Genomic DNA, 27,878 nt, shown 5'->3' on the forward strand with positions numbered 1-27,878 from the left:
TGAAAAGTACTCATTGAGTAATATTTGAAAGCTAATCAAATGGTGTCATTCAAGAACTTTTGCGCACCTTCTATTTCAGTTAACATGTCTTTTGATTCTTACTTTAGATAACACTGCATTCAACTAAAGCTCTGAGGGAAACTCATAACTCAAGAGAGTAAGTTTATTAGACTGAGCACAGGAGCCCCCAAAATGTGTATAAAACCTACTCACCACACTGTTCTTTCCCTTCAACTTTGTTTATTGATGTACTGAACATGAAAAAGTACAAAGAATCCAAACACAAAAGAAAACATGTACAGCCTCTTAAATACTCAACAGAATATATTTTCTATTCCAACAGATGTGAATTAAGTCATACTGTACAACTTCAAATAAATACCAGCCTTACATTTTATTAAGTGCTCTGATAAACACTGTAAAGTGAAGCACAATTTGCATGCCCTCTCATCAATGCCTTGGTTTGCTACAGTAGTATAGGAAAGAAGCATGTAGCTGCTGTTTTCCCGTGAGGGAAACCTTATTTTTTTTTTTTAAGTATATACATGTATTTTGTTTTTTTAGCTTTTTTTTTTTTAACGCAGAAGGTTAACTCTGACAATCTAAATGCACCTAAGGATATGAGAAAGTGCTAAGCCAATTGATTTCTGAATAGCATTGAGTGGGTCAGCATGAAAACTCGCTTATTCACTTTAGCACGCGCCTCACAGTATATGTACTGTACTATACTGAAAATTTTATAACTACAATTTTAAATAATAAAAAATAAAACTCAACGCAACCGCAAAGATAATGTACAACTATGTTATGCATAGCACATTGCCTGTTCTAAGGGGAAGCATGTGAGCATCTCAGTTTATACAAAAAGCAGGACGTAACTATATAGTTCTCAGTGCATCCTGATGAAGGCATTTTTGCCTTCAGCTTTTTTGAAAATTTATTATAAGCTAGATGCTAATCAGAAAATATTTTGTATTTTTTAAAATTTCTTTCATACATGGTAAAGACTTATTTTATTATTTCCCCAAATAGTGGTTTAAGCATCATACAAAGTTAAATTTCAATAGCATACAGATATTTATGATTTTTGTATGAAAAATGTAAGGAAATTTGTTCAAAACCTATGGTTATACTCATTTTTTTTTACCACAAACATATTTATAAATGAAAATGTAGCATCACCATAAACAGCTGAAGCTAGACTATCTACAGACAAAATTAGCAACAAATCTGATGCACTGTAAATTCAAGTCCTCAGGACAACAAAAGTGATTAAGCAAGACCTCAAGTAACAATGTTAATGCCATTTACAAAGGAAAAAACTGATACAAAAACATTCAAAACCTGAACATCACTTGGCATGTAAGGGAAAAATAAAATAAAATTAGCTGAAAGGTTCATAAACACAAGGTCTTATTTACATTACACAAAGCTCAGGTGTTAGCCTTGAACATAACTTTCAAAATACCTTCAAATATATCCAACTCAGATCACTTTTGCCGATTTGCTGCAGTACAAATCATGTGCAACATCTTTTTTTTTTTCCTTAAGACAAAACAATTCTTCAAACAATACTGCAAGTACATCACTAAACACCATGAGCTCTATCTGAAGGGATTTCTTTAGGAAGAACAGATTTTTTCCCCCATCTCTTGGTAATTTAAATTTCTTGCCTGCTCTTATATATTCTTTTGTAAATTTTTTTTTATTTGTTTCAAAATCACAAATCAATGTGAGCCACCTATCACATAATAACCAGGATGATCAGACGCTCCACTGGTGATTACAAAAACGAAACCAGCAGTGTTCCCCCATTGATTCTACTACTCCTTTCATACAAAGATCTCAAAAGTATTTTCTACATCATAAATCTTTCTAAATTTTCCAACCACTGCAAATTTCCTGGTAAATTTTAAAAGCTCACTAGGTGTCATATGAAGAGATTTCTCAAAGTATTCAAGTCAAAATATTTGTTCCAGGACCAGTAAAAAGTTTCTCCAAATTTTCTTTTTTATAAAAATAGATGCTTTTTTTAAACCCACATCAAAGAGGCTCTTATCTCTTTGGCAAGGTACTGCTTTACGAAAAGTTCTCCAGTATTCTTACAATAAGCGTTTATAATGTAGCCCCCCCCTTCCCCAACCCAAATCATAATTACAAAATAAATACTGTTTTTAACTTCATAAATAAAAATGTAAACTTCAAAATACTTTTCTTAGACATAACAGCAATGCTTTAAATGTAAACCAAACACAAAGCTAATCAGAAAAAGAAAAAAAACGGGGGAAAAAAAGACACAACCAACTGAAGGAATTACAACACAAAGCCTCAATATTTACTCACAGGTTCAAGGCAGTTATGTAAAAAGAAAAGAAATGTCTTCCCTTAGCTGAAACACTTTAAAAGGTCCACCTTCTTCAAAGAAGGCAATAGAATGCAATGTGACAGGTAAAAACCCTGTACCTCTTGTCCATATTCAAACATAAAAGATATTTAAGAAGTTTTAATTCAAATACTAGCAATAAAAAATCTCACATATTTCTTAGGATGCTAAGTAGTCATTTTATCCCCATCTCAACACTGACTTACAAAGACATTTACTAATGTATAAAGTTTCTCTTAACTTGCCTTTGTTGTATAGTTTTCATATATAAATGGACTGAGGACAAGAGCTCATTAGGCTTTGTGCGTTTTGTTTGTCTTAAAGGAGACCTGCAGTACTCTGTCCCCCAGACGGTATCCATTGAGGCTAGCTATCGCCATGGCAGCCTCATCATAGTTTGTCATAGTCACAAATCCAAAACCTTTGCATTTATTGGTGTTAAAGTCACGGATGACCTTCACGTTGGTGACAGCTCCAAAAGGCCCAAACATTTGCCACAGGATACTCTCATCTGCATCAGGAGCCAGGTTGTACACAAAAATACACCACCCTGTTCCTGGATGTCCGGGGATATTAATTCCAGCCAAACTGGTCATTCCATCAATGGTCATTGGAGAAAACCTACTAAACAAAATAGGAAAAACATACACATACACACACACACACACACACACACACAAACACACAACAGAAAGAGACTGGTTATAGCAATGGACTTAAATACTTCTTTTCCCTTTCCCATCCCAAGAGTTTAGGACCTCCCCTCCCCCAACTTTATATATAATTTGATGTTTCAACAAAAGTCTACATGTGGCTTGCAGTGACATGCTATACTATCACAGTATTAATAAGTCATGAAATGGCCATTCTATGTCATATTGAATATTATTACCCACAACAGCACGGGAATATATTTAGAACTGGCATCATGAATTAAGCAGGGTTTGGGGTGAAGGGACCAACACATACGTAAACATGCTATAACGTCGCAATGCAATATAAAACAATAATGGGCTTTAAGGACCAGGTGGTATCCAGTGGCATAAATATTCCTTGAGTCAACTGTGCTTCAGAGAACAGTTTTGCATTAGATTGTACATGCAAAAGAAAACCCAACAAAAACTTATGAGGGGTGTCACTCCCAAAATCAAAGAAACTGATCAATCATGGGAAGGGATTATGAGTATCATGAACCTCTATCATTACCTCTTTACTCCATAAGCCATATTGAGCAGATTGTCCAACCTGCAAAACACACATTTAGCAAACTTCAGTTTTTAATTTTTCCCCTTGATGTTCAAGAAAGTTGGGCTTGTTACTGCCATCTTCAAAGGGGATAAATATCTATGTACTAACTGTATATGAAGTCTCAAAACAATGGGTGTTTTCTCATTCCTGAGAGAATGGGTACCCACTGCCATAGGCACACTCAATTGTCCAGTGGATATAGGTTCTTTTTACAAGAGTCAGTGCCAAGACAGGAATCTCTGGTGGTCATTAGAGGAAACCATTCAGGGAGCCCCTGGAACAGTGTACTTTTGTCTCATCTTTTGCCAGACAGGTTCTAAGTGGTACACATATGCACCCCTATGTACTTCAATATTACTAATTTTCATAAGTCTATTGGTTCCTGAATATGCTAAGGAGCACAGATTGTTGCCCTGTGTTGCCCAAAACCACAAGGTTAGTAAGTAAATGATGGCAGCAATATTCAAACTCTGCCAAATCCCATAAATTTCCCCTCAACCTCCCAACTTTGAAAGCTTTTAAGTCCTTCAAAGTGGTGCCACTACAGGAACAAAGAACCTTATAGACAACCTCAGCCAAACCTCAATGTGCTCAGCTAAGATTTAGGGAAAGAAAAACATACACACTATTTCAGTGAGCCACAAAACAAGGAGTCAGACCCCAATCTGAATCTGTACCTAGACTATGTTATAAAAAACTGTAGCCCTATATAAGGTGTAAGAAGCCAGGCAGACCTTGAGCCTCTTCTAAAATTTTAAAAGAAAGTAGGTGGAGGTTATGGGAACTCTTAAAAACTCACTACCCTCTCCCTTTTCTCCTTTTTCAAAAGTTAAGTTGATTTTGCAGTATTTGACTCTTCTTGCTTCATCAGTTTCACAGAGACTATTCTGATGTCCCATATTTCCACACTGCATACCTATTAATTACATTTGTTTAAAGGAGTCAGGCACAACTTAACACACTACCCATACAACCCTCGATCGCTATTAAGTTCAACACTCTCCAAATAAGACCCATCATCAGAAAGGCACATTTTTTTTTTTCCTTTTAACATCTCTAAAAGGTACACAAGAAAAATGTCTCACCCCTACAGCCTAACCTGTGGCCTCAAGTGAGGCTCTAAAGCTCACATGAAAAAAGCATGAAAACTTCTAGTTTCATGAAGAAGAAAACCCATCTCTTTCTGGTCTTTCAGAATCTCAAAAGGAGCCTTAGAGTCACACATTCCTGTTCCCAATCACTTCTGGGCATTTTGTGTATTTCCTTAAAATGAAAAGAACTGTGCTGATATGATACAAAGTGTAAGGAAAGGAACAAACCACACTGACCAAGGGTCCTCATTTCTGTGTACTGACCCCATGACCCTCTTAGGAGCACCACAAGTTCACTTCTCATTGTCCCTCTAGCATAGAGCACAGGTCTAGATGACAGCTTGTTTACAATAAATACCTGTTAACTGAATAAAAGAAATGAGGTTGCCAATATTATTCTAAACTACATAATCCAAAATCCAGAATGAAAATTACCAGGAAGGTTGACTGGCAAGAGAAAAGGCACGTATGTGAAAAGGGGGCATTAGGTGGGAGGGCTTTGTTACTGCAGAGGTGATGAGTATAGCCACAGATGGCATGCATTTATACTCAAAAACACAGGGGACACACACCAGGAAAAAAAGCACACAAATTAGTGTTATCAACCATAAAGTCATGTGCTACAGAAAAATTCATAAGACTGCTAAATGATCAATTCATTTGTAGCATAGGACACTTGTAGAAGAGAATAGCATGTTGAGGTGTCCTTCCAAAGCACTGAGAGGCCCAGATGCAGAGACTGATTCATTCAAAATAGAGTTCTACCATCTGTGCCCATTAATCAGTCTTAGGAAGTGTTGTCACGCTCTGCCACCACTGGTGTAAGACACCAAGCGAAGTCCAGACACCACCTCTCAAACAAGTATTTTCAAGACAGAATGAAAAACAAATCTTCTCCAGAATGCTGCCTTCAAGGACACATATTTCATTCTCCACCATCCACCCCAGGAACCTCAGCAAGAGGGCTTGGACTTTTATACCAGAATCGTTGAGTACCTGCTCAATGATCCTCATATTTGCCCTTCATGTGATGTTCTACATGATCCCATCACTGATTTCTTCATTTCGCATTTTAGGAAAAAGTTAGCCCTTTGAAATTTAAGACAAGTTATCTACCTCCACTCCCCCCTCTCACTCCTCTCCTATATACAAGGAAAGTAGAGAGGAGCACCAGACCTAAGAAACAGAACACAGGCAATGCTGAAAACCCCTGGCTGCAAAAGTTGATTCCAAAAGTTTTGGATTCAAAAGTTGAATCCATAAGTTTTCCCTGGCCTCTATACTACACACCCATGCTTTCCATGAGAACTGAGAAAAGGCAGAGGGTTCTCCATGTGGAAATCATGTACCCTAAGTATTGTAGCCATTGGAAAACTGTAAACTAGGTAGTTACCAAAAAAAAAAAAAAAAAAAAGGATGCATGCAGCTTTAGCTGAACTGCAAAGATGACTATTACACATCTTTGCTCAGTCTGTCCAGAACTCAAAGCAATCATCTTTTATACATGGCTATTAGAAAATGCAAGCCAATTTTTAATGCAGACCAAGTTAATAACCTCCAGAATGACTTGTGTGTGTGACTGCACATGCATGATGACGTACTGCAGTAAGGCAAGTAAGTATAAAAGGGTCTGTTAAACATATTTTTAAACCTTAAAAACAATATACTGTATCCAATATCCTCTGAGAGAGAGGAACGAGCAGTCCTCAAAGAAACAGTAGCACTTTCACCTATGCATTAGCTTGGCAATGACTGACTTTACAAAAAACACAGTAAGTGGATTTGGAGAAATAAGTTGGGAAAACTAGCTTTAAGAAAAATAATCCTCAAAAAAGAGGTAACTTCAAAATGATTCCTGCAAAAATCATCACCACCACCATCAAGAAAATGAAGGTGAGCTAATTACTTCTCTTCCTAGTACAAGCTATATTGTGAGGTTTAAACACAAGATAATCAACCTGTCTCACATGCAGCCAGATTAGAAATTAAAAATCATCAAGGTAATTTTGTGAATCTTGCTTTTAAAGTATATTATTTATTAAGATACTGGGTAAAATAAATGTGAAGCCGGTCAGAATGATAATTAGTAACACATTTATTTCATCTTTACCTATTTTAATTGTATTTGATTAGGGTTTATGAGTTAATGAATATAGTAGCACAAGTCATTTGCATATAATTTATTAAAAAATATATTTTGAGGATACACTGTTCTATCAATAGAAATACAACTTTGACTATTACTGGGGCAATATTTGAATAGAATAGTATGTTGAATAGAATAATATGTTGGTTTGTTTATTTTTTAATTTTTGCATCAAAGAACTGAGGTAGAGGTGCAAGGGGGTGAGAAGATTCACAGGAGACAGAGCGGGGAGCAGAACAGGTAGATCTACTGAAATACATTGCTAAGGGGAGTAGCAGGCGAGACAGGAGAGGTCTGCTGCTCTTAAGTGTGCTAGCTCTCTGGCCAGGGATCAAACTCAGGCCATAAGGGTGATGGCGTTGAGACTTAAACCCCTAGACCACCACGGAGGCCCTGAATAGAATAATATGTTAAGCATTCCCATTACAACACTCGATATTTATATGCAGAGAACAAAAAGAAAGTGCCTGCCTAGAATCCACAAAATTTAGCTGATGGATTATAAAAAGGGCCCACATGCAAGTATAAGGAGAAAAGAAAAGTCAACTAAATTAAGAATGAAAACTCTACACCCTACAAATAACTCTCAAAATCTCTCCAAGATACTGACCAAGATCTGCTTTGAAATCATTAAACCATAACAAGATCATCAACTTACCACCTTATCCAATTAGATGGTATCATCTGTCCTCTAAGAGAGAAAAAAATTATTCAAGAGGATTGATACCAGTTTCCTCCAAAAGGAAATCATGATAGTGCAACTAGTACATTCCTTAACTGTAATGCAAGTTCTGGCTTAAAAAGGCTCCTTTAAAAATGCATAAAGGCTTATAGAAGCAGGCACAGAGGCCATTAGACTAGATCACATTCTATAAAATTAAAGCTGCTCCACAAGTACAGATTGGAAAAAAAAAAAAGTTGGCTGAAAGTTTTATTCAGATACCATGTCCCAAGAACATACTTAAGGGGCTTGAATTACACTATCCATCCAAATAAATAAGGCTGGTCTTCTTTTGAAAATTGTAGTCTACTAAGCAAGCATATCAGATCACCAGTGCTCATGTTAATATAATTCTAACTATTCATATGGGTTAACTGCGTCATAAGCCTCACAAGCCCACTTTTAAATTTAACCCTTATTATATGAATTTTTTTAACTTTAAAAGATAGTATTGCATTATTGACTATTAAAAATATCCTTGATCTCCACCTCTCCACAAATCCCAAGGTACTAACTCAACATAAAAAATACACAGCAAAAAATTTTCTAAGTGTCGGCTGGAGGGTGACAAATTCAAGACAAGGCTAAAATACTTGCCTATCTAAGACCTGAACTAGGTAAAATTCAGAAGAGTAAAAATACCAACAAAACAAGCAAGTTCTCAATTCATGAGTCATTGCGAGGCGAAAGAAAGTGATTCAACCTTAATTCAACTAACGAAGGAAAAAAAAGATCAAGGTAATGACAGCCACGTTTTTAAAGACATTAAAGAAAATCAATCAAACACACAACAGATTAAACCTGAATTCTAGGAACAGATTCAAATTTCTTCTACTTCTAACACTCAATCTAGATCAAACTTCCCTGAGCTCAATGTCTCGTTCATATTTTATTATCTGGAAAGAGATCCTTGAGGGAGGGGGATCCTGAGACAAGAGTTAGGAATATGGAGAGAAAACAAGTATCTTCCCCATTTTCCCTATAAGGTTTCCCTTACAAGCAACAACTCTTCCTTTTCTCAAAATTTCTTTGCACAGGAATCAAGGCAAGGAAGACTTCGCATGTTAATGAGAACTTGAATTAAAGAGAAAAGCACAGAATGGATAAAAGATTTTTTTTAATTAACGACCATCACAACATTCTGTCAGATTTTACCCTACCAAAATTGAGAAGCATGGCATGTAGAAAGGGAGGAAGGTGAGTTAAAAGCAGATAGAGCAGCTGACAACACCCTAGTAGCTGAGTCACCTACATGCCTACAAGCACTTCCCCTGAAGATTCTGCCATTGCAGTCCTCTTGCCCAGTCTTCCTTAGAATCAATCTTGAGTCTAAAGCAGTGTTATTTAATAACTACTCTAAAACAAAAATAGAGCTTAAATCAGAAAACACAAAACACAAATAACAACTTAAACTAATACAAATATCTACTAAACATTAAATATTTCATACTTTCACAGTGTGAAACTGGTAAGTTTTAAAGAATTTTCCTTTAGCTCAAAATCCATGCTAGGCTCCAAAGAGCTCTGAGATTATTAACTAGATTGGCTGCCTAAGAAACACCTCAAAATTCCTTCAGGATTGTCTGTGCAAAGTTTGCGAAAAGAAATATTATTCATTTAAGATGCCACAGAGGTAACCTACTGGCAATGCCAAAAATTTGACTTTGGGAGACTTCTTTCTCCACAAGGACAAGTATCAAGCAGCCAAATGCATCTGTCCCTCCAGTTCAATTGCCACAACTATCTACAGTCAAAAGCAGCAGTTATTCTAACAATATCACCTCTTCTCCCAGGGCAAAAGCCAACCTAAGTAGAAACTGAAGATGGCATAGCCCATGGTAATTTCTTTCTCATACCTCAAATGTGATTTTTTTTAAGGAGATATTTAATTTTATACCCACACTCTTCAGCACTCTAAACAACCACAATGAAAAAAATGCATGTGACTTAAGCTAAAAAATTTAATTCTTTACCAAATGACATTTATGATAACATTTTTGGGTAATTATTCTGCTCCAGTAAGGAAATAAAATTGATAAAGCTCTTGTGATAAAGAAAAAAAAATTGCATGGGGGTTAAATGGCATTATGGCTGTAGTACACCATATGGCAAAGGAGGATATTAAAAAATGTTCTGGAAAATAAAAACTGAGTGACCTTTGCTTATGAACCAAAAAGCTCTTTTGCGCTCTGTTTAACTTCTTAAAGTCACTGTTCTTCTCACATCCACATTAGGGGTATTTTATAAATGACTTGGTTTTATAAATGACTAGGGGTATTTTATAATGACTTGGTTTTATCCTAACCCCCAGGGTTAGGATAAAACTTGAGAATCTGGAATATATATACTTGTTTCTGAGAAAAAAATGTCTTCTTTGAACTAAAGAAGCACGGTCATTCTCTGGACTTTACAGAGGTCAGAAAACTACCACCCACAGGCCAAATCCAGACTTCCATCTGTTTCTGTATAGCCCAGAAGCGAAAATGGTTTTTATGTTTTTCAAGTTGCTTAAAAAAAAAAAAAAAAAGACACATGCAAGAAATCCACAAAATCTACTATCCAGTCTTTTACAGAGACTATTTGCCGAGTCCTAAATTATAAGAAATAAAAAATTTAAAAAGGGAACAGGGAGCCATTTATAGAAACTTAATATATTCACAAAGGTTATAATATATCCTTAGTGGTACACATTATAAAACAAAGTAACTGAAAGAGCTCGACCTAAAAAAATGAAGTAAAAATAAAATCTCATCAGGAAAAAATACTTTTTAAAAAGGAGAAATCAGGAATAATGAAATAATTAAAAGCATCCCATTTAAGGTTGGGATTCTCAGTCTAGCAACACTGATATTTGGGGCGAAATAATTCGTTGTTTTGAGGAGCTACACTGCCCACTATAGGGATATTTCGCAGTGTCCCTGGTCTTATCCCACTCAATGCCACTAGAACCCTCCACACAAGCAATGCTAATATAAATGTCTGCAGATACTGCCAAACGTCCCCAGAGTGGCAAAATGGAAGGCCATTGCTGTGGGTTATTTTCCTCTTGTCCCCCTCCTTCACTTCTGGCAAAATACACTATTTCCCAAGTTGGTTTTCTCTGTGTCCATAAGAAAAAGAAAACATTAATAATAACAACAGCAAACCAGAGAATTCTGTCAATAAAAGTACTGGACAGGGAACCTGAGAGTTCTGAGTTTAGCAGCTGGGCAAAATAATCGGACCATACTTACCTAAAACGCTGTGCCTGCTGCGCTAGAGGTCCTGGATACCTTCTGTTTGGAGACTGGTACAGCTGGGAAAGAATGGCCTGATTGGTTTTTTGGCTTGGATTATTAGCAAATTTTACAGTGATTGGCTCTGTGGCACCAGGAGGTTTCTGGCCATTTAGGCCTTTGATAGCTTCTTCTGCTTCAATCCGCTTGTCAAATCGAATAAACCCTACACCCCTTGATATGCCTATGGAGATTTGGGTAAAGATTTGGGAAAAGAAGGAGCAGAAGAGAGGGGAAGGAAAGAAAAAAAGGATGAATTAATTTTTCCTTCACAAAAACATCTTTTCACCAACATATAACATCTTCCAAAAATCAGAGGAAAGTTTTACCTTAGTAGCAATTCAGGCTAAAATTTACCAAAAAAATAAATAATGCATGGAAGTCCTCATACAATTAAAATAGCTATCAAATGCCTACCAATAAGCCAAGAAGAAAAACAGCACACAAGTATGTCGTGTTTTCTCTCCCCCACTGCTTTTTGTCTCTCCCATATACTCACTCTGTTTCAATAATGTCAGTAGCATGCCTGAGTTCTATTTTTCAAATTATGCTATTGGACAATGAGTTCAGAAATGAAGAGCCCCCTTTCTTGTAACAGGAAGAACAGAATCAGGCATTTGCTAACAATGTTTAAAAGCTATGCTAAAAATACATGCATAGTGGTAAATATATTTTCAGCTAAATTCTTAAATAATACATTCAACTTGATAATACTACATAGGATACCAGTCCTTACAGAAAAATTTCTAAAGAGTCTTTTCCAGTTCACTCAAGCTCCCCCACTACTTGTAACTAGTTGTACTTTATGAGAGAAATATTATTCTATGGAGAAAAATGATAAAAGTGGACCTATTTTTTAAATTGATAAAATAGAACACCTCAAAGATTCCTAGCTTCGGCAGCATTTCCTGATCATGGAATATCATTCCCTGCCTTGTGCACCACCTGCATTCTGAGAGACAAGAATGGGAAAGCAGAGGGTTGGCCAAATACCTGTCCAGTTTTTCAGAAATGGTAGAGGGAAACCCAACTCATTCATTTCATTAGTTTGAATGAGCTAATTCAACCCTAGTCAGGGTGGCCATACCTGGCCATCATGGGATAAGCAGTTGCAAGGAAATGTTTTCTTGGCAAGCAAACTGATGCTAACAATATCAGCCTGGGACTAGCAGGTAGAAATTCTGGATGTTTATGTCACTGGATAAAAAAGAATGATGCGTTAAGAAATAGATGCTGGGAAAATTCACTAACCCATCACCATTAGTAAGAATTCTCCAAAGGAATGAAGGTCTACTTGCTTTACAATTAATACTGCATAAATTCAATGTTTTAGACTCTGATTCTAAGGTAGATAAGCATTTCTCCCCATAACGTATACCTCAGACAGTCCCTATCACTTAACCTTTCCTATTTAAATTAAATCTCACTGCACATTATTGTCACCTGATGGATAACAAAAGCAAGATTTTGTTTTTATTTACAGTGAATAGCTTTTCCTTGAAAGCTATAAGTATAAAGATGGAATGGTGAAATGACAGCAAATATATCCTTTTAATTATCTGCTAACTGCTATTAAGAATTAGTAACCCCTAGGACTTGAATGTTCCATGAGGAAAGCATCCGATTAACAATGAAATGATCTCTACACATGCTGAGTCACCAAAACTCATGAATCAGAATAACCTGAAAGGCTAAGTAAAAGCCCATCCTCAGAGTTTTATCTTTAGATTTTGGGTGGGGTGGAGAATATGTATCTTTTGTAAGGTTCCAGAAGAATGCTGATAGGGCAGCTTGCAAGAACCACACTTGGGAACCACTGACTAACCTACAAGGTGGTGAAGCAGATCCACCTATGAGCTCACATGCTCAGAACAGACTAGCAGTTAGGAGATGGGCTTTCTCTAACATAACTGAAAACTACTACCAATTTACCAAATTCTAATTAAGAATGAATAAGTTTAGGGGCCTCCCCGGTGGCACAGCGGTTGAGCGCTGGGTTGCGAAGCTGCCCGCAGCCTCTGCAGTGCCGGTTCGATCCCTGGCCACTGGGCGAGGGTCCCACATGGCACGCAGACCTCTCCTGCCGCCCGCTGCTCCCCTCAGCAGTGTACTTCGGTCCTTCTGCCTGTTCTGCTCCCCGCTCTGGCTCTGGTGAATTCTCTCACCCTCCCGTGCTTCTGACTGTACCCAGTGCTTGTATAAATAAATAAATAAATCTTAAAAATAAATAAATAGCTCTTTTTTTAAAAAAAGAATGAATGAGTTTAAAAGCATAGATGATATGAACGAAATTAATTTTTTTTAAGAAGCAAAAATTCCCTTTTATGTGAATTGCCAGGCAGGAATTTCTGTTCAACCCCATCCTCAGCCTGTGTGGTATAATGTATTGTGACAGAATGTAAATGGAGAATTTTGAAATGTCAACAATAGGGGGAAAAATGTTTTTATATACCTTCATTTGACCAACTTTCCCCCCAATAACAATATGTACAAGCCATTCTCCCAAGCATGTATGTAATGACAGCTCTCTTTCTACCTGGAACTTTAAGAGTAGTACTTCTTATGAGGTAATTAACAGCAAAAAGGGGCATAAAATAGGCTCTTTCTGATTAAATTCATAGCAACTAAACTAATCATCATTTGAAGAATTAAAAACCTGGCCTCATTTTATTATGGCTATTTCACTGTCTCCCTAGGGGAAAAATACAGACATTGCAACATACAATACATTTTCCAGTGGTGTTTTTGTCATAAAAGAGAGAGAGGAGAAATAAGTGGGGAAGAGCCGAGGGAGTAAGGAAAGAGAAAGGAGAAAAATAAAGAAAGGAGGACAATCTACCATTTTTTTTTTTAATATCAACGTAGCTACTTGAGTATATGGCACTACTGGTGACTTATTCCCCCTCCATGCCATGTCTCCCTGTATTTAACATTTTTTAAAAGAATCAGTATTTTTTTTTATAATTGAAATGTATATCTCAGCTTTTAAAATCCATACTATATAGCTAGCTTTTCTTTAAAAGCTTTGCCAAAAGGGACCCTCATTTTAAAAAAAAACAAAAAAACTAATAATCTTATTAGTCTTCTCTTTTCAGTTTTGTTAAGTTACAGTATACAGAAAATAAATTTTTAACATTCAAAATTGTCAAACTCTTACAATATGTCTATACAAGACAGCAAGGACCTGGAAAATAGCCTTATCAGCAATTACCAGCATAAATGTAATGCAATCCTCTCTTGGAAAACTAGCTGCATATTGCAGCATTCAACTATGCTTCAAAAAAAAATAAGACTGCTTTATTAGTACTTTATAAGGAGGATGGGGGGCTTTTTTCATGCAGCAGCTTGGAAACAAAGATTATAACATCTGAAAATTTATTACAAGCTATGAAACAGGCTTCGAACCTATACCTTCAGGGTGGAAATGACTCAAGCTCACTCACTACCCTACACAATCTATTTTTATCCATGCATATTTATGAAGAATTCCAGCAGAAAATTGCATTTTCTGGCCCACATATACCTTTGATTTGTTCTAGAGGTAAGACTGCTGTATGGGGAGGTTGAATATTTCACAATCTGCCAGTCAGAAAAAGCTTTTCTAGAGCAGTTGCCTACTTACCAGTGACCTGGTCAACAAGAATACGAGAAGTAATAATGCGTCCATATTGTGAAAAAAGCTGTTCCAACTCTTTCTGGGTCATTGTTTTCGGAAGTCCACTAACATACAAATTTGCATCTCTGATAGAAGCTGAACTTGGGCGAGCATAGGAAACCTGGAAAAGGGAAGTAAAATTACATGTACAGGCACACTCAGTTTCTTCCCTCTTTCAGAAACGCCAAGGCTGCCTGAAGTTAGCTAGTAGCTTTCCCATAAGGGGCATACAACAAACACTGAAGTTAAAGCAAACACAACATTAACTATTTTACTCTAAATGAATGGGAAGTGTCATTCCCCTGGGTGGAGTATTTACCCCGACAGGGCTTATTAAGTTTTCAAAATAGACCAGTGGTACACGCAGCACAGTACTGCTCATGATAATAGGCTATTTTCACTGAGATCAATTCCCCAAACTAGGGATTTTGGGCTCACTGGAATTATTTAGCTTAAGGACTCTAAATTCATTTCACGCATTCTTATTACTTTTTTTCCAAACCTTTCCCATCTCTAGGGGTGGTGGTGCAACTTTACTAAAAAATTACCCTATAATCAGCACATTCCTTTTATTTATTCCAAAATAGCTTCCTACCATCTCTAAATTCCCAGAAACTTGAAAATGTGAATGAGCTATCGTTCCTGTTATCATCTATTGTCTCTTGTCCAGACGACCTTTTTTAACCTTGCCTTTCAAAAAGTTTTAAGTCCTTTCCTGGACTTTACCCACAATATTATGCATCCTTTCTAAAAGCTTCATCTGTAAAAAAAAAAAAAGTATCCAAAATTCTACAAGGTGGAAGACAAACTAAAGTAAGTTCAAGCACACTGGTTTAACAATTGACTTTCTTCATGTAAGCTTCATGAGGGAAAAAACTACCACTCTCTTTTTACTTTCATTCTCAATTATCTTGGCATGTGATAGATGCAAGAATATTCGTTAAGTCAAACTAACACATAACACCCCCACTGACCCTAGGAGAGCAAATAGCTTTATGGGCCAGTTCATCAAGTCATCTAGATCTTGCCCAAGTTATAAGAGAGAGCTCTTTGCCATCTTTGCCAACTTGTAGACAGCCCTGAGTCTCACATAACTATTTCTGGTCACATTTCCTTTGGTTGAACTGTTAGCTCTTGGACTATCTGCAAGGACAGAAATGTCACAATATACCTATTTTCCAGGTGATGCATAAAAACATCAAAGAGTTTAACTCTAATATGGATTTGCTGGTTTATAATGGTACAATAACCTCAGCCTGCACATTTCATCCACTGGCATCACCTTTAACCCAGTTTATAACAATGCGAAAATAAAAACTTCAACTTGAACACTTTTGATATAAAACACCAAATATCTTCACCATAGTTTAAATTATGCCTACATAGGCCTCCCTGGTGTCGTAAGGGTTAAGTCCCAGACTATCACATCACTGACCGCTGCAGCTTGAGTTTGATCCCCAGCCAGGGAACTGACCCACATATGGAATAGCAGACCTCTCCTGTCTTGCCTGCTGCGCCCGTTAGCAGTGTGTTTCAGTATATCTGCCTGTTCTACTCCCTACTCTGTCTCTGGTGAATCCTTTCACCCCCAACCCCACACACCTCTGGCCTACACTGCCATTCTTCTATGCATAAATAAATAAATCTTTATATAAATTATGCCCACAGTTCTCTGTGTTATCACTTTTAAGTCACAATTTACTATTTTATAAAGGTCTCACTCTATCTTTCACTGCTGCCCCAGTACTGTTAACATTTAATATCCTTATCCCATATTCAATAAGTTTGTTCAACAAGTGAAAATATACCATTTGTTCCAAAGGTCATTATTTGGAAGTTGCATTGGCACTGTTCTTTCCTATGACTACAAGGACTTTGGAATCATCCTGAGAGAAGATACATAATTAAGCTTTCACAGGACAGTGAAGTCCTAGAAATAGCAAATTAAACTTCTGAGAGCATGCCTTTGTTATAGATGACCAATCCAAAGCCCACATACCCATCTCTTATCAAAGGCTGACACACAAAGCCAGTTATTCCTGCTATCCTAAATCACCCCAAGTGCCGGATACTAGACCACAGGGACTACCCCTTCCCGCCCAGAATGCTCCAAAATTACATGTAAGGGTTATGAGATGTCACCAATTGCAAATTACTGCAAATATTTTTGGGGGCCTCAAAACAACCCTATTAAGTACGCAGAACACACATTAATTAATACATTACAGCTGGGAAAAACAAAGTGAACAATATGTCTAAAGTCATACACAACCAGTGTTGAATTCTGGATTCAAATTTCTTCTAACCTCGTGTCCTTGTTTCTCAGTTCAGTTTTCTTTACATGACACATAATAACTACCTTATTGGCATACTTGTTTTGAGAATTTGAAAAAGATATGTTAAATGCATACACTTAGACTGAACATAGATTGCAGAAAAAAGAATGGAACTAGAAATTATAGCTATGGCTTTTATTTCTTTTTCTATTAATGTGTTTTTCAAAAGTGACTACCCCTCAAAAAATATGTGAATTTTCCCAAAAAAAAGATGACTGGCTACTAAGTGAGACTATTGGAAAACTTGTACACAATTAGATTTTGAACTTAGTTTTATTTCTTTCCAATTCTCAGAATGTAATTAAATACTTTCAGGAAATAAAGGGCAGTTGTTCTCTTTCCAGGCTAATACACCATGTCTTCTTCCTACAACTTGCTTTGTGGGATTAAAGCAGCCTCCTTCCCATGCATATATCATATAAGATATGCCACTGTCATTAAGATCCTCTTCCAGGAAAAGGAAAATATTTCATTTTTTTCTTCATCTGCTTTAAAGGGTTATAAACAGACGATGCACTTAAGACCAAAATAGGAAGAAGTCTCATAGTGGGATAAGAACTGCACTTTGGAAATTCAAATCAGTTTCCAGATCAAATCTTCTATCTTTCAATTATCAGTAACCTCCATTCTGATTTTTTTGTGTGCGTTTGGAACTCATACTGATGCCTCGCTTTAACACCCAACAGAGAACCACTCTTGAGCTATATTAAACCTCAAAGCGTAAGTCTATCTTTGTGGTTCTTCAAAACTAAAATCCCTTGGAAAAGACCCAAGAGATGGTTTTGTTTTATGACAAATTCTGTATTAGAAATACTTCAAAACAATGAACCTACAGCATATGTTCCTTTGGGGACAAAACAGCTTCTTCCTTCACCAAGTGAAAGCTATTCTCCAAATCTACACTCACTGTATTAATAGATGGGTTTGGATTTTAAATTTTAACTGCCATTTAAACAGGTGAATATTTAAAGCCTGAGGAGCAAGGTTATGAAATGTCAAAACTACTAAGTGAAGGATCTAATTTAAGAGGCAGTCAGAGAATATGCAATTTAAATATTTAAAGATGATACATGGAGAACAACACTGAACACCAATCTACTCCAAAGATAGCAATTTAAATAAAACTCAGGTTTATTCTGGAATTTCTCACAACCCTACAAGTGATATAATAAACAAAGACATGCAATACTGAGATTACTTGAGGGGAAAAAAAGGGAGGTTGTTAGAAGTACCAGGCAAATAAATATTCTGGCCAGTGGCTTCTCAAATTATTCTGCATAAATGAAATCAGACTGGACAAAATAGAAGTTAAAAAAGGATTTATCAAAGCAATTAGGCTGAAAAATGAAATAGTTTGAAACACAGTATATTCCTTATAATTAAAAATTCATTTTTCATCAGAAACTAAAACTAATTACAAAATTCAAGAACAAGTAACACACAAGGGCTATCAAAATAAGTTAAACAAAATATACAGAATTAAAAAGAACAAAAATATCTTCATTATATGTACATAGTAAAGTTTTCATTCTCAGGACATCTTTTAATATATGTCCATCTACAGGCTTTTATTCAAAAACACAACTTCTCTTTCTCTGATTCATCAACAGAAAGATCAGTGACAGCGGACATTAATACCAACAGATTAAAGTGATAAAGTCTCTAAATGAACAAAGCCAATTCCTTCTTTATCAAACTATAGACATCTGAAACATCTCCCACTAGCAAGATCACAGAGAGAGCAATGCCTATGCATTTGTCAATTACTGATCCACGATTAAAAACATGAAACCTTAAAATATTAGATACTTGACACTTGCCACGTCAGACTTTCTTCAAAAGCTCCATTCAATATTCAGGTAAAAGGGTTGGACAAGGTCATAGTTATGCCTATTTAAACTGAGAGTTAATTGTAGATCATATAAAAAATGGGACTCTTCATGGGACTGTGTGAAAGAACACTATCACTAAAATAAAGTTAGTTCTGAGTCTGGTAGGCAGTTGCAAAGGTCTCATGACAGTATCAAAGCTTTACAGACAGGTGGCTACACTTGTCCCTCCAGAAGAGCTCAGAAATAAAATACAGAGAAGGATGTGACCTCTAACCACAATTCAGGCCACAGACCTCAAAATTTACCCCAAAGGAAGAAGTGTATACTTTGATCTACTTCTAAATTCAAAGCCCTACCAGGAACAGGTCTCGAACACACATCAAGGCATATGCACATCACAGTCCAGGATTAAGTTTTATGTAAAGTTGACTATGTTTCACAAAGGGTTGCAAATGAGTAAATCTGAGAGAACAAAGCATACAGAAATAAGTCCATAAGAAATTAAAGATTAGCTCTAGCAAAGGTGTTAAGAGCTAAAATAATCACACCTAACAGGAAGGATTAGAAAAGGTTTTACAGATTAGGGCAGTTACCTTTAATGGGTATTCTAAAATACAGAATTTTTAAAACTACATCAATGGAACCTCAAATTTTATTGAGGGTGGATTTGTTAAATGTTTTACATCTATATAAAGATTGTTTTAATTCAAGCGATTACATTTGATCACATTATTCCCTGCTTGAAATCTCTTAGGGGTTCCCAAATGCTTTAAAATTTATTCCATATCTCTTCATTATTTATATGCTCAGGGCACTAGCTACCTTTTCTATATAAATACACAAGCACCAGCAGTTTCCATAAGCTCTCTTACTTCCCCGCGTCTTCCATTTATCTAAATTGTAGTCAATTCAGACTCAAGGTCACCACCTAGTCCCTATATAATCAATTCTCGTTTGTCCTTTCCACTCAGTCTGAGTCAGGTGCCCCTCATGTGTACCCACAACTGTATTATATGCCTTGTTCTCTTAAATATTTAGGAAAAATAACAAGATGTACTTAGCTATTACCCTGACTTGTAATTGGTAAAACTGCTTCTTTCCTTGAAATAGGAAACCTTGTCTTTATCCTACTTTGTACACCTTGGTACCTACCACATATTTGTGTGATTTATAATCACATACTAATTGGGGAGACTGTACTCCTGATGTTTAAAAATTAACAGACAGTAATTCACTTTGCAACATACCAAAGACCAGATGTGATATTTTGTGCATAGCACAGAATATAAATTCCATTAACACTTGAAAAATGAAGTTTTTGTCTTGCAAATTGGGGATTCAAGTCCCTAGAGGCAATCTCTTTTACAGAATAAGTTGTTTTAATTTTGGAGCAAAAAGAAAATACATCATTTTGTCCAATTTCTTTATGGTCAGAAAATAGAGATGAGGTAAACAAAGGTGGCGTGACTGTTCAAAGACACAGAAAAGAAGTTGGGTAGAATTTAGAGGTTTTGACTCTGTCACAGGATTTTTCAATAAGTTTCTAGCAAAAGGGACAGTTATTGAGAGTATGAGCAAATGTTTACTAGGAGATACCAGAAGATATATACAAGAAGGTAAGAACCTTCGCTTTGCTAAGTATTTCTTACACACATAAAGACACGTCAAACACATCAAGATGTATTCCCTTACAACAGCTGCTGTATTTCTTCTATTAATAATGCCTGAGAATTAGAGATGTTTGAGAAAAATCTAATAGGGATGGGGTGGGAGAGCAGACTAAAGAGAAAAATCAAACTAAGTCTTAGGACTCAAGCTTTAAATCAATTAAGTCAAAATGTTTCCTAGAATAGTCAGATTCTTTTGGGTATTAAACATGCCATTTTTTAATTACATAACATTTAACAGAAAGTGAAAAACAGCAACTTGCTTTTACACTAGAGAATCTATCCTGTGTCGTATCATGTTCAAGTTTTAGTGCAGCATTATTAAATAAAATTCAAGGCAGTTGATACATATATCCAAAAGGACAGATTAAACTCAGTGTAAATGTCATAAGAGATCACATCATATACGGGATTTCTTAAAAGAAATACTAAACCTACTGAACAGCCACGTGGGTGGGACAGAAGTACACTGGTTGAAAGAGCCATATTAAGCAACTGATCATATACCAGACTTGACAAATTAGATTTCCTTTTTCACACATCTTAAACTCGGTCTCTGAAAAACTAAACTGAGCAGTGTTTATTAAATGTTATTCAAAACAGGTTCATCCATGTGTATCAATTAAATGAGGTTCCAAACAGGCTATCCTGACAAACATCTTTATTTTTTTATTAAAGTATCATAGTTGCCAGATCTTATATGTCCTTTTATTGCTGCTTCTGCTTGTTTGTAGCACACAGAGGTTGTTGAATAAGGACTCTCCAGCCAGTAGAGGCAAACATTTACAGTAAAGACGTTCTTGAAATGCAACTTAAAGAGGCCACAAATGCTGTCCAAATTCCTCAAGATCTATACATACATAGAATTTAACAAAAAATAAGACAAAAGCAGAGCAAAGGTTGTGGATATGGCATCTGAAAAGGTGGGTAGTTAAATCATATCCACTACTGCATTGGTAGTGGATTAGTCATTCCAAGGTCTAAACAAAAATCCGTCAAGCAAAATGTTCTGTGTTCCATTTCCAATTGTGTGACTTCACTTAAGCCCATCAGAATTTTAGAAAGTGATTACATTTAAAGTGGTCTGGGAAAAAAATAGATGGGAGTTTCAGCTGAAATCACCAAAGAATCCACTCCAAACCTCTCTATACTAGGAAGTTTTGAGTAGTGATTAAAAATACAAATTCCCTTACTTTCAACATGAAAATTGAGAAAAGAGTCTGTTAATTTGGTCATGTAATTTTGAGGAAATTCGATCTACAACATATTATTAACTAGTGGTCAGAAACTAATGCTTATGTAAGAACTTTCCAAAGTTAAGAAGGAATAAAACATATACAGGCAGCTAAGACCAAATCTTGACTCTGTCATTTACCAGTTAAATATCTCAGGAATAATTTCCTTAGGTCTTTTGAAACCTGGATTTCCTAATTTGTAATTTGATGTTAATGATAGTACTAATCACAAGGGACCCTTACAAGTATTAAATGAAATAATAAACCATTAGCACAGAGTTAGAGCACCATAACAATGTTCTAGTCATAATAATAATGATTTCATATATATATTCATAGTAATAGACAATGATAGCTCCTAACATTTAGTAAGTGCTTGCCATGTGCCAGGCAGTATTCTGGATGTTACGTATATTAATTCAACTGATCCTCACAAGTGTATGAATTTATTATTATCAATAGCATTCCCAATTTGTAAAAGAAAAAAAAAAAAACAACAACAATCTTTACTCTTGAATTTGAATTTGAGGTCAGGTAAGAAAAAAAGAGTGATGCTTAGTATAAAGAAGATAGATGCATTTGAACAGAAAAAGTTTCTTCTAAATTCATAGTAATTAGTATCAAAATTAGTTCTTGCACATTCTAAGTATTGTGTAAGGTGATGGGAGAGGAGTATATTAGCTTTCAGTCTGGCTGAAGCATCAGAAAAAGGCTGCCCTGCTGTCATAGAGAAGGTCAATATCAAGCACCTTTAAATAAGCTGATAGAAAAAAACAATTTAATTTTATTTCTCCAAACTACCACATATTAAATCTCTCCACTTCCTTATTCTCTCTCAAAGAGATCTTCCAAGAACCTAAAAGGAAGTGCAAAATGAGAAAAACAGGATACTTTTTTGGGGGGAGACAGTGGTAGAAATCATGAGACTTCATGGAATAGCACCATCAGGAACACATGTTCATTTCCAAATGTGGGATGGATTACAAGTCACTGTGCAACCAGCAAGAATGACTCAATACAATTTCACAGTATGAAAAATAACAAGGACACATCACTAACAGATAATACTGTAAACTTTTGATTTTAGATACATTCACTACATATACTATCAGGAAGCAGGAGAGACTTGAAAATGGGAAATCTCAGTATTTAGTATTCAACACTCAGATGTGTTTGGGGCTTTTTCAACACTGCCAGAGCAGCAGATCACTTCAAAGCCTCCTCCTAGGGTTACAGCACTGTAATTCACTTACAGAGCTTTTATATTATTAGGCTTTAAGCTCTTAGAGGGCAGAAGAAACTACTGATGATGTATGCTTGTCTGACAGACCCACATACCAAACATGCACTCCAATAACTGTTGAGTATTCTCGATGGTCTCCTGTAGGGACTGGTTTTGAAATATCTCTTTAGCATGATGATTACAAGGTATGATGCTCAAACAAGCAATCTGGCTTTTTATGCTTCAGTGGAAATAATACAAGTTAATTTGACTTAAGAAAAAAATGAATGTTCTCATCCAATTCTTAGAAAGTCATTCTTCAGTAATGGCTTAAGGATTTTTTCAAATTTCTAAAATCTGATCAGATGACAACAAAAAACTCAGCTACCGAAATATGTGTCATAATTTTACCTCCAAATAGCACATCAAAATATAATTTAAATATAATTTATGTGGTATTTAAGCATCTACTATATCTAAGGCACTGTGAAAGGATTAAAATATTGAATTAGAAAGTCAAGCCTAAATAAGAACCACACACTACTGGTGTAAGTAAACTGCAGCTGTTTAGGCATAAATGCCAGCTAGCACTGTGGGTAATGTATGGGAAAGGTTCTCAAGTAAATTTTGATATATTACACATCCTGGGGTTTTCACATCATTCTAAGCTTTGAGAGAGAGGAGAACAAGAGAGAGACTATGAAATCATGAGACAGACGATGAAGACAAGGTTAAGGGAAATTATGTAGAAAACCTCATATAAAGGGATAAGGCAATTTAAATCTTCATCTATTGCAAAAAGAAAAAGCAACAGGTAAATAAACATTCTTCATTCATCTGTAACTCAATGAATAATAACATCTACCAGGAAGTGAGTTTCACGTTTAATGTAACTAAAATTGCAAATTTTTCCATCTTTGAACACACAGGTCTCCACTATTTCTTGTGATATACATGTGTATGCGTGTCTCTCTCTGTATGTGTGTATCTTCATTCAAAAAGTATAAATAAAAGTATAAATATCCTGTGAAGTGTTCTGAAGATGAAGATCCCTTCCCTCAGAGAGCAAATGATCAGACAGGAGAGAAAGGTAATTATGCAGTGAAAAAACTAACTACTTTTATGGCCAAATAAAACCTCCTAAGAAATGACAGCTGTACAGGACATTATAGACAGAGACTATCAATTAGACTTGACATACCCAAGACAGGAGCTGAGAATTAGACTTGTATATTCAAGGATGAAGAGGCCAACTGACCCATAATAAAGATTTCTGGAGGACACTGAAAGCAAAGGAATAGTGAGTTGGGGAAGACTTCTGAGTCCTTAAATGTCAGGGCAAAGGTTTTGTAAGTGACAGTCTAGAGAAAGGTATATGAATGTGTCATAAACATAGATAATATGGAGATAGTTCTCCCACAAATAATTGAAATAAGTATGGCAATAAAATGAAGTAACTTAAATACCATCTATAGCAAGTGCTCTTCTATAACTGGAAGAAAAACGGCTTTCTACGCTGTTCATATCCAAGTATTCTTTGACCTACTTATATCTATTCTAAAGAAAACATAACGATTCTATCTCTATATGTCCACCAAATACTCTATTTAGAAATTTCCACATCTTAAATGACACTCACAGGTGACCAGGGTCTTTGTGGAACAGGCAGATTAAGTGTCAATGAACAAATGAATTAATCTGCCCAAAATTTAGCTCTCTGGTTCCCCTTATAAATTAGGTCCTAACTAAGAGAGAATAAATGTAAAATATGGAGTTAGGTTTTAATGACATTTCCCTACCAATCATTTTTATGGAAGGTTACTGTTAGAATAAATATACTTTATAGTTCTAAGTTTCTTCCCAAAAGTACATGTCACATAAAGGGCTATGTGCCTTTGAGACATTCCTTCATGTTAACAGATTTCTTCTTTCTCTGCCTGGATAAATGCTAATTTGTAAAACACTATCACCTCTGAAAACCACAGCAGAGGCTTCTGCATAGTGACATATCTATTTCCACAGCACTCTTCACTTATCATACATCTAAATAATGATAAAATAAAGTAAGTGCCATCTCACCTCCTAACAATGACACCAAGGGCAAGACTATCTCGTCATATTTTAACAATGCTCCAATATTGAGCAACGCTAACTGGTACACATAAGACACTCAAAATGCTTGCAGAATTAAGTACTTATTTTAATAACTCATGGAAACTGCCTATATAAGATAAGACATTTTGCCTTTTTGCAAATTTCACAAATATTTTTCAATGTTACATCTGTGATCTGTGCCCTTTCTTTTGGTGATGAGAAGAAAAAGCACATGCATGGCAGATATTAATAACTTTTAAAGCCAGTTATCTTCCTTATAAACTTGGGATGTTGCCCGCTGGTCTTGATATGGTTCCATCTTATATAATAAAAAGCCCTAATAATACATGGATGGGAAGAAATAACCACTTAAACTAAACATTTAATATACTTCAAAAAACATTTAATATTCTTCAAACTTCCCAAGAAAAATTTCTAACAAAGTCCTCTTTTAAACAAATACTTTAACAATCTACTATCAAAATACCTGTTCTAACTGTGAAACAGACTGCAATCTATACCTATAAGTAAACTCACAATAGTCAAAGTTTGATCATTTCAAGCTCGATGTCACCCAACTGTCAAATCCTAGCTAGTAGCCAATGTTTATGTATACACATAGAAGCACAGAAAAAATCTGAGGAAAAAATATTTTCTTTCAAGGAGACTGTCTCTGGTACACCTCAATCGGTACAAAGTAAATACCAGATTTTTTCCTTAGGACATTAACAGGAAACACTTTGGATTGCCCATGGCATTTCTTATCTCTCATATAGACCTAGATGGAAATTAGTCTGTGAAATACACACATACACACACAGACAGAGAAAAGAGGTACTAGAAATGTTTTCATAAGCCCTCACCAAAGCCAAAGGAAGTTTTAACTATATGTATTTCATGGGCCTGACATAAGTTACACAACTATGAAAAATCTGTTCAATAGATAATTTCAAGGGGATAACCCCTGAAATATTGCTGAATGTTTTACAACATCAAACCTGCCAAGACATTTTTCTTTCAACATGATTCGCCATTAGAGGATAATCACAGAGAAAGCTTTTTTAAATTAACTGATTTGCAGGACTAATAGTCTCATTCAAAGGCAATTCCTCATTCTCCAAATATCTATTAGACACCTGAGCTGTATACTCTCCCAAACAGCATTAGCAAAAAGTAATTACTATATTACTAAAGCCTTTTGTATGACAGTTGTGAAGATTTTATGAAAGTGTTTTTAAGGAAAACACTGACAACCTTAACATACACAATGAAGAGACCTTACTGCCATTTATAGAACTCCTCCGGATATTTAAAGATGGGCAGTAAAAAGGATATAAGCACCTTTTCCTTTGTTGCAAGACAAAGTGTTCTGCTTCAGATGTTTGGAAGCACCTCACTTTACCTTGAGAATCCAATCCTGTGGTATTTAATTACACTGTCGGGAGCACGGAATGGTCTGGCACCATGCCCTTTCTCTCGGTCTTGCTGATTGATAGCATCAATAACATTCACTGGCTGTAATTAAACCGCCAAATAGTATCCCCTTTGCCACTTGGTAGATCAATGTTCTTTAATACTCAAAGAACAAAGTACAAAGGTGAGAGGGGTGTTTTTAGCTCTCACCTTCACAGTTCATTTGACTTTGTGTGCCAGAGCCGTTTGCAGGCGATGCATATTTCACAATTCCCTCAAGACACTGGTTAATGAAGAACACCACACTAAGAAAATCCTGCAAGTTGGTGACAATTACTTATTAATCCATTTTCTTTGCAAGTATGAGCAGGATGGAGACATTCTAAGCTTTGTGGCAATAGTATGCTCTCACAATGCTTTGGGACAAAATTCAGTTTACAGGGCAAAATTCAATTTATGTGGCAAAAAGTTTATATATTAAGTCAGCATATGGTGAATATTTTAAAATTTACTTACAACATACATAAAATAGCAAATTCCCATTTATTCAAGCTCTGAAATATCCAGAATAGTGGAGAGGGGTAGTAGTGGGGTATGGCTGGAAGCCTATAAATATGAGACATTTTTATTGCCTTTTAAAAACAACTTTCATAATCTAAGGACTCAACCATTTCAACTGTACTATGAAATATCCACTTTAAATTAATGGGACATGGAAGAACCACACCAGAAATTCCCCACTTCCAGAATCAAATAATACTAATTTACTTAAAGTGCTAAAATTATTTAATGACATTCAAATACTCTAAAAATGTACAAAGTGTCTGTGTGTCTGTGTGTGTGTGTGAGAGAGAGAGACAGAGAGAGAGAGAGAGAGAGAGAGAGAATGAGAATTATTCCTTAGGTAAGTTCAGCATTGTATTCATTATTGAATTTTTATAACATTTAAACATTGTTAGAATTTTTAACAACAAAATAGATGTTTCTTGTGAAAAAAAAAAATTACATCTGTTTGGCACAAGCATTCTGGATAGCTTATAAAACAACCCACGAATGAAAATCTCAGTTATAGATTTGAAACAGGCACCATAGACCTATCCAAGTGCAAGTCACTAATGATGGCTCCCTGGTCAGACCACCACATGTCATATATGAATCACTTATAGTAGTTGTTAAAAACAAAACAAAACAAAACAAAAAACCCAACTCCTTGGCTTCTGTCTGCATATAATCAGATTCAGTACTCTTTGTGTTTTGTGTGAGTGTGTGTGTGGGGGGGGGACCCTCACCGGCAGCCGGGGAACAAACCGGCGCTGCAGAGGCTGTGGGCAGCCAGCCCTGCAGCCCAGCACTCAACGGCTGCGCCATCAGGGGAGGCCCAGATTCAGTAACTCTTGATTGGAGTCTAGAAATGTTTATTTTATCAACTGCCACATCCCAGTGATTTTGATCAACATGGAAGTTTTTATAGTCCCTTATCTAATGGGATTTAAAACAGGTAATCTTCACACTCTGGGGCATACACAGGTTTCCTAGAAAGCTCATAAAAATTTCTGATGC

The 27,878-nt window shown here is 35.9% G+C and overlaps 1 protein-coding gene across 30 annotated transcripts in view; it reads right to left on the minus strand.

Moving 5' to 3' along the window:
* Positions 1-223: 223 nt before the first annotated feature.
* ELAVL2 (ELAV like RNA binding protein 2) overlaps positions 224-27,878 on the minus strand; it is a 161,414-nt gene continuing 133,759 nt past the window's right edge. For 24 of the 30 annotated variants that reach the window (XM_054688799.1, XM_054688795.1, XM_054688805.1 and 21 more), the window contains 4 exons: positions 14,487-14,640; positions 10,823-11,048; positions 3,590-3,628; positions 224-3,007 (listed from right to left, as the gene is read on the minus strand). In XM_054688799.1, coding sequence (XP_054544774.1) covers positions 2,677-3,007; positions 3,590-3,628; positions 10,823-11,048; positions 14,487-14,640 — 750 coding nt within the window. In that variant the 3' untranslated portion in view covers positions 224-2,676. The remainder of the gene's footprint in view (positions 3,008-3,589; positions 3,629-10,822; positions 11,049-14,486; positions 14,641-27,878) is intronic. The other 6 variants (XM_054688800.1, XM_054688784.1, XM_054688782.1 and 3 more) reach the window with 3 other exon arrangements.

The sequence above is a fragment of the Talpa occidentalis genome, unplaced genomic scaffold (genome assembly GCF_014898055.3).
Source record: "Talpa occidentalis isolate TD23 unplaced genomic scaffold, MPIMG_talOcc4v2.1 talOcc4.7, whole genome shotgun sequence".
NCBI lineage: Eukaryota > Metazoa > Chordata > Mammalia > Eulipotyphla > Talpidae > Talpa > Talpa occidentalis.